This window comes from Henckelia pumila, chromosome 2 (genome assembly GCF_033568475.1).
Source record: "Henckelia pumila isolate YLH828 chromosome 2, ASM3356847v2, whole genome shotgun sequence".
Classification (NCBI taxonomy): domain Eukaryota; kingdom Viridiplantae; phylum Streptophyta; class Magnoliopsida; order Lamiales; family Gesneriaceae; genus Henckelia; species Henckelia pumila.
Genome location: NC_133121.1, coordinates 85,974,306 through 85,994,968, shown reverse-complemented (window position 1 = coordinate 85,994,968; position 20,663 = coordinate 85,974,306). Strand labels below are relative to the sequence as shown.

The 20,663-nt window shown below is 34.7% G+C and overlaps 2 protein-coding genes across 7 annotated transcripts; both read left to right on the top strand.

The window, feature by feature from the left end:
• Positions 1–2,418: 2,418 nt before the first annotated feature.
• Positions 2,419–16,086, top strand: LOC140880705 (uncharacterized). Of its 6 annotated transcripts, none has more exons than XM_073285379.1 (12): positions 11,025–11,070; positions 11,175–11,269; positions 11,922–12,030; positions 12,093–12,188; positions 12,860–12,964; positions 13,045–13,128; positions 14,231–14,316; positions 14,447–14,498; positions 14,782–14,868; positions 14,955–14,998; positions 15,561–15,626; positions 15,709–16,086. In XM_073285379.1, the coding sequence occupies exons 3-11, from the start codon at positions 12,022–12,024 to the stop codon at positions 15,586–15,588; spliced, it is 591 nt and encodes a 196-aa protein (XP_073141480.1). In that variant the 5' UTR covers positions 11,025–11,070; positions 11,175–11,269; positions 11,922–12,021; the 3' UTR covers positions 15,589–15,626; positions 15,709–16,086. The 6 variants fall into 6 exon arrangements, with proteins under 6 accessions (XP_073141476.1, XP_073141477.1, XP_073141478.1 ...); XM_073285378.1 differs by having other exon boundaries at positions 12,860–12,967; positions 15,709–16,085; XM_073285380.1 differs by lacking the exon at positions 14,955–14,998 and having other exon boundaries at positions 12,860–12,967.
• Positions 16,087–16,503: 417 nt separating this feature from the next.
• On the top strand, positions 16,504–20,329 carry LOC140882034 (E3 ubiquitin-protein ligase SPL2). Its single transcript, XM_073287763.1, has 6 exons — positions 16,504–17,004; positions 17,702–17,803; positions 18,025–18,189; positions 18,289–18,410; positions 19,252–19,371; positions 19,812–20,329. The coding sequence occupies exons 1-6, from the start codon at positions 16,603–16,605 to the stop codon at positions 20,098–20,100; spliced, it is 1,200 nt and encodes a 399-aa protein (XP_073143864.1). The 5' UTR covers positions 16,504–16,602; the 3' UTR covers positions 20,101–20,329.
• Positions 20,330–20,663: the final 334 nt, after the last annotated feature.

Genomic DNA, 20,663 nt, shown 5'->3' with positions numbered 1-20,663 from the left:
CTCTTGATTCAAACCTTCGTTTGAAGTCATCTTTTGTAAAAAAATCTTCTCCTCAACAAAGAAAAGCCTGAATTAACGAATAATATTACGTCTGAATAATTAACCTAAAGCTCTGATACCATTTTTACGGGATAATTCTTTGTACCATATTTAAGCACAAAATCTTCAGATTTTAGCATAAAGTCTTTAGATTTTAAGCACAAATACGCATAAATCAAGTACAAAAATTAAACATTTAATTATTCAAGTTTGGTGGTCCTAGGGAGCTATTGCAAAGAATCTTATGGATAGGGAGCTAGGTCAATGTCAAGTTTGGGTTTGGGGATTTATCACCAATTTGCTCTTTAAATCACCCCGTTCAACTAATTCAGACTTAAAATGAGAAAGAAATAAAGGGTCAGCCAGATATTAATGAAAATTTAATCGGCAAAATCTTGAAATATAATATTGACACCATATCCCGTGAATTTCATTCCTATTTAGCGATATTTAAAATTTAAAAAAAAAAAAAGAGAAATAGTTGGTAGGAAAGTAATAATGCCATTATAACTTTTTTTTAAAAAAAAAAAGAGAGGCAAATTTACAAGGAGAGGAAAAAAATTAAACCAAAAAGCATATACACAGCAAATATACATAATTTCACGTAATCTCAATGCAATAAGAATATTGCAACTTTCACATAGAATATTTACAACAATTCCTCGTACACAGCATCAATACATTGATTGTTTCTTCTTCTTCTTCTTTTATGTTTTATTTTTTATTTTTTTTAAAAGAAATTAAAGTACTTACATTGATTATTTTTGTATGTGAATGGAAAGCAAAATCACCCTTTTGGATTACACCTACCAAAAAGCCATTCTCCTAATCAATAGCTATCTTCCAAAACAATGCAACCTATTTTTCCTAAGCCAGCAAAAATCCTACTCAGAACATATATACATACATGTTTTCAAGTATATATATAAAGCCGCGTTTCCTTGAAGGCTGCTGCATGTATCCCATTTTGCGCGAAAGCCGATTGAGTCGTTTTTTCTAGTGTTGCCCGCACCATATATAAAACGAACCTTTCGGGTACGTTACAAGTCGGCGTAACAAGAGTTTTATATCGATCAGCTTTATATAATCTTGAGTTGTTAATTTACAGAAAAATGGCCGCACCAAATTCCGAAGGAGGAGATTTGACTAAAGAAATGGAAGTGGAGTTGAAGAGAGTGGTTCTTGCACGTGGCAAAGGGCTTCTTAAACCCGGGGATTCTCTTGAGGAGCTACTGAGGAAACTTGATGTGAGCCACACTTCCATTCTCTCTTTTCAACTAGTACTCCTAATTTTTTGTATATTATAATATATATTTTTTTAAATGGACCATGAGTCCGGTTAGGTCGGATTAGATCCGTCTCATAAAATTTTATGAGTGAGACGATTGCATATATGTGAGTTTCCGTGTTCTTTGAAAACAGAGATTCATTCTTTTTGAGGACCGATGATTGATTATTTTATACTCTTTGTTCAGAATATATAGTTGATAATCTCGTTGATTATTGCTTAATTTTTCGAGTTTAAAGATGATTATTATTATTTTTTGTAATTAATGATTTGTATCGTCATGTGTAGATGGTCATTCATGAATCTCATCAGGGGTGCAGGATCTTGGATTTTCCTAATCTAATTTTTACATGAGAAATTTTTTTTTAAGAAAAGACAAGAGATCAATATATACCTGTTATATGTATGTTAATATTTTATTCTCTTTTACACATCTGTTAACTAATTTTTATTTTTTATTGAATTTTTTTTTTATTACTACTAATGTAAGTAATAATACAAAAATTTTCGTATATTAATATTCTAAATCTGATGATACAAATATTCTCTAAAGTCTATAGAATTAATTTCAACAATTAAATTATATTTTATAAAAAAAATTGCATGAAATTTGATGGGTTCATTAAAAATTATTATTTTATTTTAAATTAACTTGAAAAAATAATTAATTTATAATATTATATTTGGGGTAATTTTTAGAGTTTTTATAGATTTAATTAATTTAATTTATATTTATAAAGTTATTTTCTTCCCGCCAATACTATGCAACTAACAACCCAATGAATATTCCATAAAGTGGTCCATATTTATTAAATACTGAAAGTATTGAAGCCCAAACAATTTAGTATAAAGCCCAAACATATAGCAAAACAAGAAAGTCCAAATGACAAAATATAAAGTCTATGCAGTTTGTTCAAAAAAAAAAAAGTCTATGCACTTAAATATATATATAAATACTATATGGATTCAGTCCAGTGTAGAAAGCCCATTTCTGGGCCCAAATAATTGAAGCCCAATTACCCAAGCCCACATAATTATCAACTCAATTCACATGACACCTCAATGCATGAGCTTTTCACGTTACCCTCCTCTTTCCTCTGTTACTCCTACTGATCAATTCTTGAACCCTAGTGTGGAAATTATTGAGATTCGGGAAATTCGTAGAATTGATTGAAATTATGTTTGGCGTGTGTCAAAAAATGGAATCTGACAAGAATTTGGGAGCAATCGGGCTTGATCTTGCCAGATTTTGCTTTTCATGGGTTATGCTTGAACTCATCAGAATCAGCCCGGTTCTGAAACTGTGTTTTTTGATTGGCGTCTCAGAAACTAGAGCATCTTCTTCAACATATAGGACAAGGTCGCAAGCCATTGATAGAATTGGAGCTTAAACCCGCTGAAGACGCTCTAATCTCCAATGCCCTTCTGAGACATGATGAAGTGGATGTAAGAGTTACAGTGGTTTCTTGCATCACTGAGATCATAAGAATAAAAGCACCTGAAGAACCCTACAGTGAAGACCAAATGAAGGTATTCTGGGCTTGTCAAGATTTTCTTTTCCATGGATCAGCATATGATTGTTTTAGATTACTGCGAAAAGTTGATATTGTTTCTGCTTTCTCTGATGATCGTTGATGATGTTATGTGTAGTTAATTGAAGTTTTTAGTTGTTTTTGTGCAGGATTACTTTAAGCTTGTTAACACTGCATACCGAAAATTGCCATCCATGGCTGGTCGGAATTATGCAAATGCTGTTTCACTCATCCAGGCTGTTTCTTCGTGTCAGATATGTGTTCGGATGTTGGACTTTGAGTTGCACAACACCATTCTTGAGATGTTCCACCTATTCTTGGATGGGATACAGTATTTTTCTTGTCCTTTTTAATTCTGAATTGGAATTTTTGCTTCTTTACTTGTTTGTGTTCATTATTTATATGTGTGAGCTCGAAGTCTTGTGATGACATCGGAGTAATTAAGGTTTGCTGAAATTTTAAACCTGTTTAAGTATATTTCTATGCATGCTTAGAAATTTCTAGTGAGGATACTGTGTAGTTTTTGTTGAAATAAAACAAGGTTTGGATATATTGTAATAGGACTCCACTTTCTCAAAACACCTTCACATGCTCCTAAAACCGTGCATTATGTGAATTCCGCTTTCTCAACAGCTACACACTGCCTCTGAAACGTGAGTTATATGGTTGTGATATTGTATTTATCCTAGCACCTGTTTGTGTTGACTGCCTTTTCTGGCAACCTAACCCCAAGCATAGTTCTTTTTTGTCATTCAAGAAACTACAATTACACTTCTGGTATAATTGTTTTGAAAGGTGAAATGAAATAATAGATTGTAGTATGCTCCTTGAAGTGGCTGATGTTGTGCTAAGAAAATATGTGGGCTTGTTTCTTAGTCAAGATATCATAAGTGCAATTGATCACCGTGGGTTATAGTTGTTTGGATCTCAGCAACAATTAATAGATATATTTAACAATCAAATGAGAAAAGAATGGTTTTTAGTATATGTCGAATGCAAAAATGTGGTTTGCTGGAGTGTTATGTCTTCAAATATTACTATAAATGGGTTTTATGGTATTTTCTAATGTGCTGTCTCTATCCCATGTCGGTTAGAATCTGTGCAGGTATTCATCACATACTTTATTTGCATTCCAATATTAAATATTCCTCGTTTCATAGATGTCATTGTCTGTCTCCATGATGGGTAACTAATGTCAAAACTTTCTAAGAATGCACTTGTCATTCAGGAGAATTCTTACAAATGATATCTTTTGTACCTTCGTGATGACTTAATCTTATTTCTTTGTTGGAAACTCACTTAAATTATCTTCTTTGCTATATTTAGATCGAGTCATCCACAAGAAATATTCTCGAGCATGGAACACATCATGACTCTGATAATTCAAAATATTGAGGAATCTGATGAGTTCATGGTGGAGCTTATTAAGATCTTTCTTGCTGCTTTAAAGAAAGGAAATAAAGTAACTGCTCTTATTGTTTTAGATTTATTTTTACTGATAGTATTATTCTACTATCTCTTGATCCCATTACTTTTGCTTTCAGAACATTTCACCATGTGCCTTTCAACTAGCAAAAAAGGTATTTGAGAAATGTGCAGACAGCTTGCACAATTTTGTTCCAGAAGCTGTTAGACACATGGGGGATGCAGTTCAGGAATATGATGATGCAATTGCATCATCACTCCTTGGTGCAACTAGAAGCGATAACATGGTGTGTCTCTCTAGTAATTCTGCAGTTATTTAGCAATTTAAGATTAAGATTGCTTATGCCTTTTGAACATGGTGTGTATATCTAGTAATGCTGTAGTTATCAATCAATTTAAGATTGAATATGCCATTTTAAACGTTGGGGATGCAGTTCAGGGGTATGATGATATAATTGTATCATCATTCCTTGGTGCAACTCCAAGCGATCATGGTGTGTTTCTCTAGTAACTCTGTAGTTATCAATTGATTTAAGATAGTTATTTGGTGTATCTGGTAATCTTTTTATAGATGATTGCCTGTTTCATGGTAATCTTATTTCTTATCTTTCGATTGTTTGTTATGATTAGGGGCTATATGTATTGATTCTATTATGATGAAATAAATCCCATGAAAAAATTATTTCTTCAGTATTTGCTTTTAATGGATCAAGAGCTAGGGCCTCTAGTTTATCCTGCTATCACATTTGTCGGAGCAATACAAAATATAAAACAAAGTGTCAATGGCTACTCACGCCTCCTCCTTTAGTCCCTGTTCTCCTTGGATTTCCTAATCAAAATTCTTCATTCAATACCCTATATTCCTGATCATCATCCGAAATTAACCAATCTCTAAAAACCAACAAAATAAACAAGTCAAATTTGGGAATGGATTCAATCAGTTGTAGTAGTGGTTGCTGATCCCAGTGCCCAAGATTCAGCGTATCATACTCACTGGACATGGGATGTAGATATTTTGATAATCATCATATGCCTAATAAGTTCGATGGATACACAAGTTTTATCATTTTATGGGCATGCCCTTTCTACAAAAATACTCTCAAATTCTGAAGGATTGTTCAATGTTTTGACTTGCAAAATTCATCTCAATGCTTCGAAAATTATTTCGTTGTTGCAACCAGTGTTCTAAATGGCGGTCAAGGCGGCCGCCTAGGCGGTGGGCAGCCCTCGACCGTCCCGCCTTTGTCTAAGGTTGTCTCTGAGGCGGTTCGAAGCCATCCGGCGGGCGAGACGGTCGATGCCGTGAATAATTTTAAAATCCCAGTCTACTATCAAAGTCAAATAATTTTAAAAATTAGGCAAAGACAATCAATTTAAAAAACCCTAAATAAAATAAAAGCACCACTCTCTTTTGCATTTACTTTTGGTTTCAAGTGTCATTCACGATCAGCCACCGCCTGCCTCAAACCCCCTCAGCTTGCATTAAAATAGATGCGACTAACCTCATGGGATTTGTCTAGTGAAAGGATGATTGGAAATATTGAGGGATGAGATTGTCTCTACCACCTCCCGTTTTCTCATCGATAAATCAATCATTTTGAAAAATTTCTTTATCCGCCTTGCTGCTTTCTTGATTTAAGTGACATTCTTCATTTATTTAGCATAAACATCTTTGTCATCCAAATTTCTGGTTTTCTAAATTTACCTCCCCTGTATTTAATGAATTTGGCACTTACCTCTCTTGCATGTTATAATTTTGCACATAATAAGGGGGTAAGCACCAAACACAAAGGAAGTGAATGCAAATATCCCTCCAAATTTCAATTATTTGAAGTTTCAGTTCCGGATTGATCAATAGAGACGTTCTTTTTTCCAATTTAACATTCCATTTTCGCAAAAATTCGTCCTCATCATTCATAGCAAACATCAAAACCATCTTATTCACAATGACATTTGAGGTTTTGCATGATCTCAAAACATCAGCGGAGCTTGACGGTTTATTTCAAGCATTTGTGGATGCAGTGGTGTATGTTGGGCTTATCTCATATGAGAAAAACAAATAAACCTGTTTTATATCCAAAGGATTTCCCTCGACATGTTTTATATATTCAATCGCCGTCGAGGCTCACATTAATGTATATTGAATTGCCAATACAAATATAGTAAAACCGATGTGATCGGATCAAATATGAGATTCCTGTGATAAGTAAGAAAATTATTTCAGATCACGTGAGGAACGATATGACATCCTAATCTCACAATCAAATGAAGTGGGATGACCATTGTTGTATTTGGAGCTAATTTATAGAAAATCTGTAATTACTGTGGAAAAATTGTCACATTCTTGAAGAGGTGAGGCTATGCTAACTACGATGTAACATATCAAGAGTTGAGGCTATGCTAACTACGATATATCATATCAATAGACTTCCTTGTTGATTTTGAACTTTGTTTGCAAACGAATTGGATTTCTCTCCAAACTTCTCCAATTCAAAACTCTTCTCGGCTCCATATGAAAAGTATTTCCTCATGAAAGACTCCTTGATTCTTGTCATCTTAAAATATTTGGGTGCAATATATTTGTTTTTAGTTCTTACCTTGCAAGATGAAAGCTCAATGCAAGAGCAATTAGGTGGTCCATCTTCTAGGCATTTTATTCTTCCCAAGGAGGATACAAATGTTACTTCTCATCATCCAATCGACTCTATTTTAATGTAGACACAAACTTCTTGAAAACTAGTCTTCTGCCTTGATGCTTTTCTTCAGGAGGGGAATTCAAGCAAAGAGACCGTTGAGATCAATCTGAATGCGTATTAGCAACTGATCAAGGGGGAGAAAATGAGAAGACAGCTTATGGTAATCGTTTTGTTCCCCCAGACGACTATGAGTTCCTCAATATAACCAAACATTAGATTTGGTGCGAAATCTGATGGAAGCATACTCTATGAAAAGTTGTTGTATGGTCTTGATGTGCCTAATGCTGATAGAAAAGGGGTTATATCTTGAACAAAGCATCGTATCTCTAATAATCATGCACATTCCTAATTTCCTTTAAAGTACATGGCTTCAATTTCTGAACTACATAAAATGGAAATTTCGAGCATTCTTGGTTTCTGCAAAGTACATGGCGTCAATCATGGACTACATAAAACTTCGAAAATTGTTTCAAAGTGAGTTGCTTAGGACGGCTATACTTGTGATGCTCGGTGCCGACAAGGGCGGGAAGTGATCGTCGGTGCCAAGAGGTAGCACGAGCAAGGATCAGCTCTTGGGCAGGCTTGTAGGCGAAGAGGAACATGAATGAACCGATCTCACACTAGAATGAGAGGGATTCCAATATTGTGCATTTATGAGGCTGTACATTTGAGGAAGACTTAAAAGATTTGATAATTATTACTCATATAAATAAGGTGCATCTTTATTTAGGGAGACCATCACTTAGAAACTCCAAAGTTATGTGCTTGACCATCACTTATGGTACGGACATAAAATAAAATGTGTAATATTTGTGGGTTGGATAAGTCATTATGCGGAGTGAAATAATCTTCTAGATTTTGATTCACGATATTCACCATAGTAGAACCAAATTTGGGAATACGACCACACTTTTTTATGAAGCAAGCTTCAAATGGGAAAGAGTATTCTCACGATATGTTTGGTTGATACTGCCATCACATGTGATTATTCTCATGAGTCGTGAATATATTTATTTGGAATGAAAATAAATAGAAACATGAAGTTATTTTTTACAAAACTAGAAATTATCTTCTATTAACTATTTGGTATGTTTGGTTTTTTTTTTACTGGGTTTCGATAGTCCCATTTTAATTTGCTTCCTACATTGTAGGATTCATTGTTATGATTATGGACTATTTTTATTGTATTTTATAATGGTGAATAGATCTATAAATTACTTTTTTTTTTATCTCTCAATATATATTTCATTTGCGATAATGATTTTAATCTAACTTGACAAAAAGGGATTTCAAATTATTCCTATTTTAGGTGAATTTAAAATCTATCGCAATTGTTATTAAATGTGTCTATGTTAAATGAAAGTGAAGCAGAAATTAAACCCAAATTTTGTTCATCCAAATAAGTCATACATTTGAAATCATGGTTTGGAGTCCATGATTTTAAAAACCTTGATCCAAACACAATTTCAGGATTTTTGTCGATATAGCAAAGATGGTTGAGGCGTACTGGGACTCTGGGAGAAGATTATTTTACGAGTTTTGACATGGATTAGGAAGCATTTCGAGCTTAAGGAATTTTTGCTTTCAGATTTATTCAGGGATTGGAGTTATATATTTTGTTAATGTGTCCCGAGTACTAGTTGCCTAGTGTGCGGATTGCTGTCCACTTTTTGTAATTATTAATTGTTTATAATCTATTAATCTAATATAATAATTTATATATAAGTGCACATAGGGGAAGTCACTAGGATCATCCATTAATTATACTGACCAAGCACTAATGTATTATTTCCTGGGCATTGGATTTTGCTACATTGGCAAGTTTCAGAATTCAGAATTTGGCTAGCGAATGACAGCTACCATGTGTTTTAACCTAGGGAAGTTATTGTGATTAGAGGGGTAAACGAACCGAGTCGAGTCGAATGTGAAAAATTTTAATACTCGAATTTGGCTCAAATCAGATATATTGAAGCTCAAGTTTGATTCGAAGCTCGAAAGTTTTAATATTTTTGGCTTGAATCAAGGCTCGAGTTCGAGTTTGGCTCGAAATATTTGACAATGTCCGTGAGCTACTTGAAAAATAAAGGCCTGAAAGGCTCGAAATTTTATTTAATATATAATTATATTACATTAACAAAAAAACAAAGTTTCCGAGTGGCTCGCGAACTATTGAACGCAATAATTTGGGCTCGAGTTCGGATCGGAAAAATGTTCTAACGTGTTCAAGTTCGGCTAGAATTCGACAATTTAAAATTCAAATCAAATTTTGTCGACTTGGTTCAAAAAGCTCACGAGGTGGCTCAATTCCTTTACATCCCAAAGCGTGATGTTTTAGTAATTCTGAATTTTCTGACAAGTATCTCCATGTTTGTATACTGTTGGAAACATATCACCCTTTTCATCGGAATATGAACGTAATGTAGATGTATTTATGTGTTTGTTGCCCGGAATATTTGTTGTCTTCCCAGTTTGAAATTGGTTGTTTCAGTCTAAGACTCTAAATGCTACATTTTTTTGGTATTAATAATTTGGTTATGTTCACGCGGCATGCTTTATTAGAATGGGAAAAGTTTCTGGTATATGGATTTGGATAATTAATTTTGGTTTCTTTCTATTACTATTATATGGCAGCATTTGTGGCTTCTCCATACACTATGTAGCAACGTTAAGCTAAATATTAAGTTCATACTTATCATAGTGAGTGTGCCACCCATATTTCTGATGACCTAATATTCTTCATGTTTTTTTGCTTTTCCAGAATGTTGAAGAGATGGGAACACGTGCTTGTGACCGTGAACAAGTTAATCTGGATGGTGATCCTATAATATCTATGTTAGAGGAGAACTGTTGCATTGATAATTTGAAAGCTCCTGGGAGTATCGATGAGAATCATGCGACAGTGCCATATTCCGATGATCATAACAACTGTCAAGAAAATGTTTCCCTAGAGGCTAAAGGTATGGGAATAGAAGCTTCTTATCATAAAGAAGTTAATCTACAGGATGAGGAGAACGTCAATGAGAATCACCAGAAAATGGCACATGTAGGTGATCAAATCAATTGGCGAGAAAGTGATTTGGAAAGAATCAATTCTACATCAGGACCAGATGGATCTACTCCTTGCTTAAACAATAATAATTCCGATGAAATGAGAAATTCTGGCTCTCTGACGGAACAAAATTTACTTCCACTACATGCTACATTGACGCCACTTAGACAAGTTTCTCCCGTGAAAGATGGTGATACTATACACGACGAGGATTCGTTGGAGAAACAAAATACTCCAGATGCAACCATTCCTGTAAACATAGAAGGTGCACATTTCGAGCAACAAAATTTAAAACGGGGTGATATTCCAATTTTGAAAAAACGGAGTCGAAAGCCAAACTCTAGAATAAAACCAGAGGAAGGGTATGATCCTCTATGGATGTTATGTGAATTGGCGTCAAAGGAAGGCTCTCACCACAGGAAAAGAGGCAGGAACGATGCTGGCTTTCAGAAGAAAAACACAATTTCCAAGTTATCAAAGTCATCCTCAAGTTCTGGGAGGGAACCAATGAATGCTGAATTGAGATCTCAGAAAAAGTTTACCCCAGAGAAGAAAGATAACAATTATGTATATTTATTGTCCTCATCAGTGAAAAATTTAGGTGAGACAGTTGCTTCAAAAAATATTGTTGACGAGGAATGTTCACAGGAGAAACTTGAGAAAAGTCCTGAAATACATTTGCTTACATGTACGACTTACAGGATACTGAAAAATCCTGTGAAAAGGAAGAGATCTGTTATGAAGCCTAGAAAAAAATTTCAGAGTAAAAATATAGTTTTTGAGGCAGAGACTTCAAAAGATTCGACACAGGTAAAATGTTTAAAGGAAGCCAACATCATTGATGGGATCCCGAAACATTTGCAAAAAAGATTAGGGACTTCTAACAAAGTAGATCTTGAGGAGAAAAAAAAAAAAAGAGGAACTAGTGCATTAGATGAGGATCTATCAGGAGACATCCTGTAAGGGCCGGGATTATTTGATTAAAATTAAATAATCTCGGATTAAATCAAATAATCCCGGGCCTTACACATCCTTATAAAGGTAATAAATCAATTGACTATATTTTGCTGTAATATGCATGCCCACATAATTCTGTGTCAGATTTTGTTGACTTGTAGGTCTTATACATCTTTTCCGCTATGCAGACATTGGTCCTTCACCCTGGAAACCGATCGTCTCAAGTGGAATCTCATTCTACCAAAGTCTCTAACCCACCTTACTTACTGCACCAAAGGAAAAGGTCTGGCATAGTTAATTGTCTTATTAATAGGCATGATATATGGTCGATACTTCTGTTCAATTTCCAATAGATTGTTTGATCAATGTATAGATAGTTTATATATTTTGCACGCTCTGCTAAAATTCTTGATGATGAAGTATGGCATTTGGTTAACTTTAATCGGCTTGTCTGATTAAATATCTATATATCTTCATACCATTGTTTATTTTTTTTATGAGAAAAGTGTCGTACCTGTTTCCACCTTGCAATGCATGCTTGAAAGCCATTGGAAAAGAAAAAAAGCACTGGAAATATTTTTCTTAACGGTTTTCCAACCTTTGAGTAAGCATCACTATCATAGCTTAAGCACTAATGGGGTAATAAGTAACTGTTTACTCATGATAACTAAAACTGTTGCATGACCCAACTCCAAATGCTGTTATTTGATCTGTTTGCCTATCTAGTCTTTTGAATTTATAACTAAGAACAGCATTTATTTATAATTCTTCATGGAGTTTTTTCGCCCACCATTTTAGGTTATCAAGTTATCATATGTTCTCCTTTTGTTGTGAATGGTGAGCGGGTCTGCATATTTTCACGGAGTTTATATTTTCCTTCTTTTCTGGTTCTGATATTTAACTCTGTAATGAGTCGGTGAATTTCTGGGATCCAGACTTTTTCTAAGAAATGGCAATGTTCTTTGGCCACAAAAGCTCCTGGAGAAACAAGCAAGGGAAAGACCTCTATTTCTGAAAATCAAACAGGAAATATCGATGTCAAAGGTATAACTGAATGCAATAGTTTTGCAGTTTTACTGGTCTTATTCATTTCTGGAACTCTGCAGATTTTGGCTGAAACCACATCATCTGAAGGAAAAGGCCATTCTAAGGATATCTCTGGTTCAAAACGATGGAGGAGTGAAATTCCATACAAAGAAAAGGTGTTGCTTTATTGATGGTTTCACTACGTTTGATATATGGTCACATCCTGTTAAGTTTATAAACTTGGATTTATCTGCTGTGTGCTCTTCAAAATTCTGGATGATATCCTTTCGAAAAAGAAACAAAAATTTTTGATGATAAAATAAGTAATCTGGAATAGTTTTCTATTTGGTCAATCCCCTAAATATCTTTTTATCCCACCATCACTGTTTATATCTCCTGATTTGTAACATCATAGTCGGTGAATTTGTCTTGCAAACAGACATTTAAAATCCACAAATAGTACGATCCATCGATTAGAGGTTACTAATCGTTCGTATGAAAACCATGATTATATAAGTTATTCCTGCATTTTGATTACGATCAATTGTAATAAAATATAGTATCAACTCAAACTTATCAATGGCATTTAATTATCTTTAGAAGAGAATTCAAATGCAATTATCTGATAAGTTTTGAAAGCATCCCAAAAATGTATGCTACAGCAGTGCCTTCTATTTATATATATTTTTTCGTTTTACCAATTTTCAATTGTATGATTTCCTTTCCTCCTTTGTTGTCACTGAGATGTATGTGGCATATTATAGTGTACATTATATTTTTTTGGAATCCATTTTTCCAAATATATAATTCAACCTAATTACCATGGTGTTGAATCTATGAATTCCAGAATTATCCAAAGAAAAGGAAACAGTCTTCGGCCAAGAAAGCATTTGGAGAAACAAGTAAACGCGAGGATGCTTTTTCTGAGAATGAAATGGGAGACATCGTAATCGTGGTAGTTACTGACGTAAATAGAGTAGCTGCTGGGCATAGTGTATTTTGTCATTCTTAGGCATCTGTTGCATGGTGCAGACAATGACTTCTCAATCTAAAGAGAAAGCTCATTCTCAGGAAGCTGCCATCACACATGCAAGCAAATTATCTTATAAAGAAGAGGTCTTACTTCACTATCTATCTTTATATGCTGTGTCTTCAGTTTTAACTAAATATTTGTTAAATTTCTTATTCGTCCAATGGTCATCAGAAACTGAGGGTATTATGTGAATGTGTGATTAACTTTCTCTCCAGTTGTCCTCCTTTGTGTTTATCCATGTACTGAAACACCTAATCCCTGTACATGTTACAACTCATCTGTGGATGATTTAGAAGCTAATTGTTGCATATGGACATATATACTTATATCGAATGGGTCCAGGGTTGCTGAATGAGCAACACCTGAGAATACTTCCGCAAATCTGTCATCTGTGCCATCTTTGTGTGCAGGTCCGTAGTCCGGGATAGGGAAACGCTAGACTTACAGTGTGTTTGGATGTCTAAAAAATAGAATTTGAAATTGGATTTGGAATTGGATTTGGATTTTAAATCCACGGAATTGAAATTTCATTTTGGTGTTTGGAGAAAAGTTAAAATATATTTTGGAATTTGATAATAAAAAATTTGGATAAATGATATTTTGTGAAAAAAAATATTAAAGAAAACTTAAAATTTATATGTAAAGTATATAGTGTTAGCATGGAAGGGTGAAGACTGTGCGTAGTAAAGTCTGAGGGATGCACAGATCTGACATGGGTCCATACTTTGTTCCATGTCTTCCCATTTCCTAACAAAGAATTTTTCAAATTTGGGAAATATTTTCGGTGGAAGCGTGTTATTTTAGACAAAATGTTATTGGGCATTACGTGAGTTTAAAAAGTTACTTCAACCTCCCATGCAAATATTTCCTAATAAATGTTAAAAAGCAAATGTGGCTTACTCGAACCCCGCCTGATTCTGATTGACTTTTAGACCGGCTATTTTCTGTGTCAACCCTATTCTTAAGTAAACCAGGGCTAAAATATTATTTAGCTTTAGCCCAATTTATCTAGACAGGTTAAAACTATTTGAATTTTGTTCTGCTTTCCATTTTCACCCCTAAATGCCATATTTTACTTTCCTCTTTCTTTTGTAGGAAATACATGTCCTTCAATTTTTACCATTTCTAAATCAATAAAATGATGTGTCAACTTTTTCTCTTGGATATCTTTACCTTGTACTGTAGGCTTCTAAGGTAAACCATTCCACAAAAAGCAATGGTCAGGATCTGGTTGGTTGCAAGATAAAAGTGTGGTGGCGTTTGGATAAGACGTAAGTGCATGCAATCATTACTGCTTGACAACTTGGATGTGAATATCCAATTTCTTGATTTGTCGTGCTCGTCAACATTTCAAGTGGTCAGAATGATCTTTGCATGCAATCACTTTGTCTCTTTTTGTAGGTACTACGAAGGAAAAGTTATGTCCTTTGACAATTTGAAAAAGACACACCAGGTGAAAAAATTTGCATTTATATCTGTACAGATATTCTTAGTTATACTCGATCATGATAACGGCTAAGCGACATGTTCATATTCTTGATTGACTTGCCTAAGATACTGAATGATCAGCGCTTGCAAATGCAGAATGATATGTTTTTAACATTGCAACTCTAGACCAATTTTGATAGTATCTTGATTTGAAAAGATCGTTTCCGGGACGACGCAACCGTTGACCAGTAAAGCACTTAAATCAGCTCTTCTGATTTTGATTGCTGTCATATTATGACTTCATTCAGGTTGATTACGATGATGGTGAAACGGAAATACTGGACCTCGCGAAGGAGCATTGGGAGGTGATAACCGATTATAGTTTGTGTAGTCATGTAAGTGCTGCATTTTTTTTTTTGTTGGCACTTTCTCTATATGATTGCATTCGTAACTTGGGTGTCCTAAAATTTTTAATTAACAGGACACAAGGATTGTAAAAGCACCTCCTGTTACCCCATCAGTTGTGTATGTATATTCTCAGCTTGATTGCAATTTCATTGGCTAGTTGATCTATATTTGCTTGACCTGATCTAATCACAATTTCTTTTTCTATTTCTGATTTTATGTTAAGATTTTTTTTTCATCTTATGTTCATTAGCTCCCAAATTGTTTGGTTTATATGCTTATTTACACTTTCATCTGCGTTTATCTTGATAGCTTGAAAGGAAGATTTTAATTTTGATACTGGATTGCACAGACCTGCATAAGTGATTGGAACTTCAATCATAAGTTACTCTTTTATGTAAATTTTGAAATTCCCAGTGCATGTACATCAGTGTGAAGAGTTTTTAAGCATTGGTATCATATAAGTCGGGTTTGCTCTTAAAATCTCTTGAAGCCAACCCAACAATCTGAAAAGAAAGTCGGGATTACATGACATTTACAGTCCTACATACTGTAGGACCCTAGCCATGCTTCCATTCTGAAGGGTTCTACATTTTTGATAATCCGTGCAGACATGCTACGTAAATATATAAATACTTTCATCATAACTTATGAATTAATTATTCGTTTGCCATTGTATCAGGGGCTTTGAAAACAAATTGTGGGGTTGATTCTTCCCATCTTTCATGATATGGTAACCTTGAGACAGGTAAGCATTGCCTGCTGTTTCAACTTACAAATGATTTGAATTTACAAATCTTGAAGATTCCTTTTATGTATTTTTCTTGAAGAGATCAAGAATCAGCTGAGGGGAATGGCCAAATGCGTGTAGTACGTCGACTCAAGGATCAAGTGGTGGCTCACACACTAGGCAGCATCAGATGCACTCGTCCCTTTGGCCTCAGGGGAAAGTCCTATGTTCAAGCTTGCGGCAGTCTGATCCTTTTGGATGAAAGAGACAACTCAAACCAGATACACATAGAAAGATAGATTTAAATGAAAAGAGTCACATATACCGTCCAAAAAAAAAAAAAAAGTCACATATAAATATACATAAACAAACTCTTTATAAATCAATGTATCCGGTTTTTCTTAACGAAATCGTTGCAAAGGAAAGTCAAATTGAAGTGGTCTGTACCTCAACTTCTTCATGGAACTGATTATTTATGAATCAACTATCATAACTGGATTCTTATACAAAAAGGACACACAAATTAAACTTTTAAATACTTTTCCTTCAAGTCAAGAGATTATTTCTGTGAATCTATTCCAGTCTAAAACCGACTGTGAACAAGTAGGATAGAGGGATGATGAAAAATACTTTGAGAAGAATAATAATATGCCTGAAAAAGTTTCCCTATGAAGAAGTAGTGACCCCAAGTATTTTAAGAAAATGTGAATCAACAAGTCTCATGAAATATTCATTTCTAAAAATTTTTCTCAAATCAAATAACGTTCCTCTTGCGTATATTTTGAATTCATTAATTATAAAAATGAGATATATTGTTACTTGTTATTGGTAGATGGGCCAGTCCACAAAATAACCGTTGGGCATTAGCCCATTGCGCTTCTGATGGCCCACAAGCATCGAGAAATACAAACAAACCGATTATCCGATTTCAACTGTTGATGTTCAACACCCGCGAAATCAATCGGGAAAACTGAGCGTTGGGGGAAGCAGCTCGATGTCCGCACACGATCGCGCAGTAGCCACGGTTTTGGTGCAGCTGTCGCTCACGGCTGACGGCGCCTTCCTCGGATTTGGCCTTGCTTACGTCGCGTTCCGCTGCGTCCGGAAGCTTTTGGTCACATCATCAGCAATCCGGAAAATTCGCCATTTGCCTTACTCGCAGATTTCGGATCTTCGCTCACTCTGTTCAGACGATCAAATTTCATTGAATTCTTCTCAAAATAGCGATAATCATTCCAACGGTGAGGAGGGTGGAAATATAGTGGTAGTTAGGGGTATCGTTGAGGCGCAATCTGCAGTGAAGGGGCAATGGACGAATCTTAGGGGTTATGCGAATGATGTGATTGTGTCTCAGGAGTCAGGAGAAAAAGGCGTTATATTAGAACAAACTCAAACTGTATGTTCCATTTTGTGTGTGTGTGTTTTTTTTTACTTCTTTGGTTTAATTTCTATATGACCTGATGTTGCTGTTGGGGTTTCTTGAAAGTTCATTTGAGTATGGGATGGAGAAAAATGTTTGGAACGACAGCAAGATGTGTATTTGGTGATTTTAAATTTAAAATGATGAATTTTGTTTGTGGAATTATGTGTGAACTACTAGAATGATGTGTTGGAAGTTGAATTGAAAGTTGATGTGGATGAAGAGAAAATGATAATTCTGAGGTCGTGTGAGTTTAAACGGATTTGATGGTGGGAAAACTTTGACGAATTGGTATTGAAAATACTAAGAGAACTGAATTGGTATTGAAGATACTAGGAGAACTGAGTTATAATCCAACATTTTTTAGTACTTCTGGAAATATATAGAAGGTTGTATGTGGAGTGCTGGTTCATTTTGGATTTTGTAATAATCTTGCATGACACATTGTTTCTTAACAACCGTATGAAGCATATTAAAAAGTTGTCTATTTGGGTAACCATGACTCCATGAAAAATTGAAAAATATTATACCATGGCACCAACTTCTATATGAGCATTGCTTAGGAATGACAGTCTACTCAAGTTTATACCATTTGTACCATCGAACCATTTTTTTTCATTTTTTCATCTTCTATCATTAATTGACTTATTTCTCTCATATTGTATTTGAGAAGTATATATACAATGAATGGAGTGGAATACTTGGATGGACTTCAGATCTACGCTCTTTGCTTCCTAGATCCTGGAAAGAGAAAGGGTCGTCCTCAATCAGAATGGTAACTTGTTAAGGTTTCATACATTTATTTGCGCTTGATTTTGGGCGATAATATGATTTAATGTGAGATTTTGCAGTTATTGGTTTCTATTTTCCCTCTTTTTTTATGTCAAATTTTAAAACTCATGGTTTTGCTATATCTGTATTTCAGTATTTTCTCACACAATCCAGCATCGTTAATGTTGATGTTGATCTGATGAATGACTGACATTTCCCCATCAGGTTCCCTTTGTTCTTGTTGAAGCAGGAAAAAGATCTGATTATGTTCATGTCAATATGGAAGGTTCAAGACATCCATTACCACTCATCACAGTCTATCGCCATGTGCATCCTATCAATGCTTTTCCTAGTACTTTTTTGCAGGCGCTTTTCGGGCATAAGTATCCTGTTCGTTCAACCTGAATTTATATAAATGTTCCATGATATAAAGTTTCTCGAGCTGCTTTTTTCCTACTTTTCCCAAAATGTATTTTATGTATCTTGCAGGTTGGTCTGCTGGACGAAGAGAAAATACTTCCTCTTGGAAAGGATGTAACAGTTGTTGGTATTTGCAGTTTTAGAGATGGGATTCCTGAGATCAAATCATGCAAAGACCTTCCTTATTTTCTGTAAGGAAATTTTCTCAAAATTCATATGGTAGTTATGATAGAATTCTGGTAGGATTCGCAATCAAGTGACGCCTCTGAAAGTATTAAAATTATGCATTTATTACATACGTTTGTATTTATTTTCGGGTTATTGTTACAATAACTGTATACTGAGAATATGGATATCCTATTTTATCGACCTTTCATGGAAAAAATTTGTTCGCCAATAAAATTTTGCGGAACGCTGTATTGCTGCATTCTGGCTATTTCATGCTTGAAAATTGTAGTGAATTTGTTTAGTTAAACTATAGAATTCTTCAAGTGTGATACTTTACGTATTGTGTATCGTGATTCGTACTATATTATAATAGCTCCACCTCTTAGAAAAACTACTTTTGGTCTTAAATGTGTGTAGACATAAATACCATTGATTTTAAGTAACTTATCTGATCTTTAAATATTAATATTCTATTTTACTCTTCTTACAAACCAACATGGCCACTTCTAACATCCAAATATACTATCAATGCGACGCACAAATCCACTTCTCCATTTTTTCATAGTTCATAGCATTTGTTTGTTCAATATTTTGAAATTATCTATCTCATTTTCAAAGTCAATTTTACCCCAGAAAAATGCATAAACAATTAATTTTTTTTCAACATGCTAAAGTTTTAAAAATAATTTTTAGTTTGAACTAAAAAAATAATAACATTACATACAAGCAACGCTTGTGCTCCGGTGGCTAGTTTTTAATAATGCTTTTGTGTGTTTATGGAACTGCAGCCACATCAATCTTTTCTATGTTTTTTGTTTCACTAAATCTAATCTAGGAAGCTGACTGTTGCAAAGATTTATGTAGCTCTGAATTGACCAAGGATCAGATGATATCAGATCTTTCCTTCAAATCTAAAGTGCTAATGTGGAGCGGATTTATATTTGGTTCCCTTGGAATATGCGTTCTTGCCTACTCTGTCGCAAGGTACAATAATCAACGTAACCATGCATACCTTATTATAATTATTACTTTCCCCAGAAAACATCATGATATGTTTGATATCCTTTGTCAGATGTTGGCATAACAGGGAAAAAGTTTGTCCTTCACACTTTACCCCCCTTTAAACTGATTTCGTGATGTTCATATTTATGCAGTGTGCTTCAAATAATCTGTTTTATGTTGGCACCAAAGACAACACTTGTACTATCTTTTTTCCTTTAATTTTGTGGATTGCTTAAGACTGATCGTGTTGATATTTACGTTACTTTTAATGGATATGAGAATATGTGCACGGCTTCACAGTTTTAAAGGGACTAAAATGGGACAAATGATAGTTAAAGATGGGAGATGGACCTGTTCATAACAAAATAAAGGTTACGAAATAGCACTTATTTCATGACGTGATTGCTCATTACACTGTTCAGAAATTGGATAAAATGGAAAGCATGGAGACAACAGAGAGAAGCCCGACAGCAACGCGATGATATAGATGCTTCAGCTCCAGTGGCTGCCGCAGAAGAAGAGTCTGCAGATGTGCCAGATGGAGAGCTATGTGTGATTTGCTTGACTAGAAGGCGTCGCTCTGCTTTTATTCCATGTGGGCATCTTGTATGTTGTCAACGTTGTGCTCTATCAGTCGAGCGTGAAGTATCACCCAAGTGTCCGGTATGCAGGCAATCAATCCGGAGTTCTGTAAGGATATACGATTCTTGAAAGAGATCACATATGTTCATGAAGGTTGAATAGTTAGGACTTACGACTTAGGTATCAGGCAAGGGATCCACATTTTCTGTTGTACATCGTGGGACCATTGATATATTGTGTAACAAGCCATGCTGCGAGTGCATTTTGTAAAACACTATCTCGCAGCGAACATTCGTTGGACTTTGATGAACTATAACAGGATTTGTCCGATGTTGGGTGCATAATAATAGCATGTGTTCTGGAAGAAGTTTTTTTTTTTTTTTTTTTTTTTTTGAAATTCTATAATGAAAAATAACATTTTTGACTTAAAAATAATAATATTTTTCATGAGTCGGATTCGTCTCATCAATTGATATGTGAGACAGTTTGGCAGGGGTTTTTTGTGTTCAATGAAATTCATTATTTGTTTGAAGGGTGGTGGCGATTTCTTTTACCCAAGTTTTTTCTTTTCTTTCTGATTTTTGGAGAACCTTGAAAATGTCAAGTCGTGGAATCAGGAATGATTTAATTTTTATCCGCCAATATTTATGTGAAAAAAAAATAAACAATGTTTTAGTATTATCTGTTGACAG

What these genes read in the sequence shown, in the direction of transcription:
- LOC140880705 (XM_073285375.1), top strand. An exon ending in CTATTCTTGGATGGGATACA is followed by an intron (nt 3,191 to 4,185) that starts GTATTTTTCTTG and finishes TGCTATATTTAG; the next exon opens with ATCGAGTCATCCACAAGAAA. An exon ending in CTTTAAAGAAAGGAAATAAA is followed by an intron (nt 4,322 to 4,403) that starts GTAACTGCTCTT and finishes TTTTGCTTTCAG; the next exon opens with AACATTTCACCATGTGCCTT.
- LOC140882034 (XM_073287763.1), top strand. Translation starts at nt 16,603, where the DNA reads ATGTCCGCACACGATCGCGCAGTAGCCACGGTTTTGGTGCAGCTGTCG. An exon ending in TTTTCGGGCATAAGTATCCT is followed by an intron (nt 18,190 to 18,288) that starts GTTCGTTCAACC and finishes TGTATCTTGCAG; the next exon opens with GTTGGTCTGCTGGACGAAGA. An exon ending in AAAGACCTTCCTTATTTTCT is followed by an intron (nt 18,411 to 19,251) that starts GTAAGGAAATTT and finishes AGATTTATGTAG; the next exon opens with CTCTGAATTGACCAAGGATC.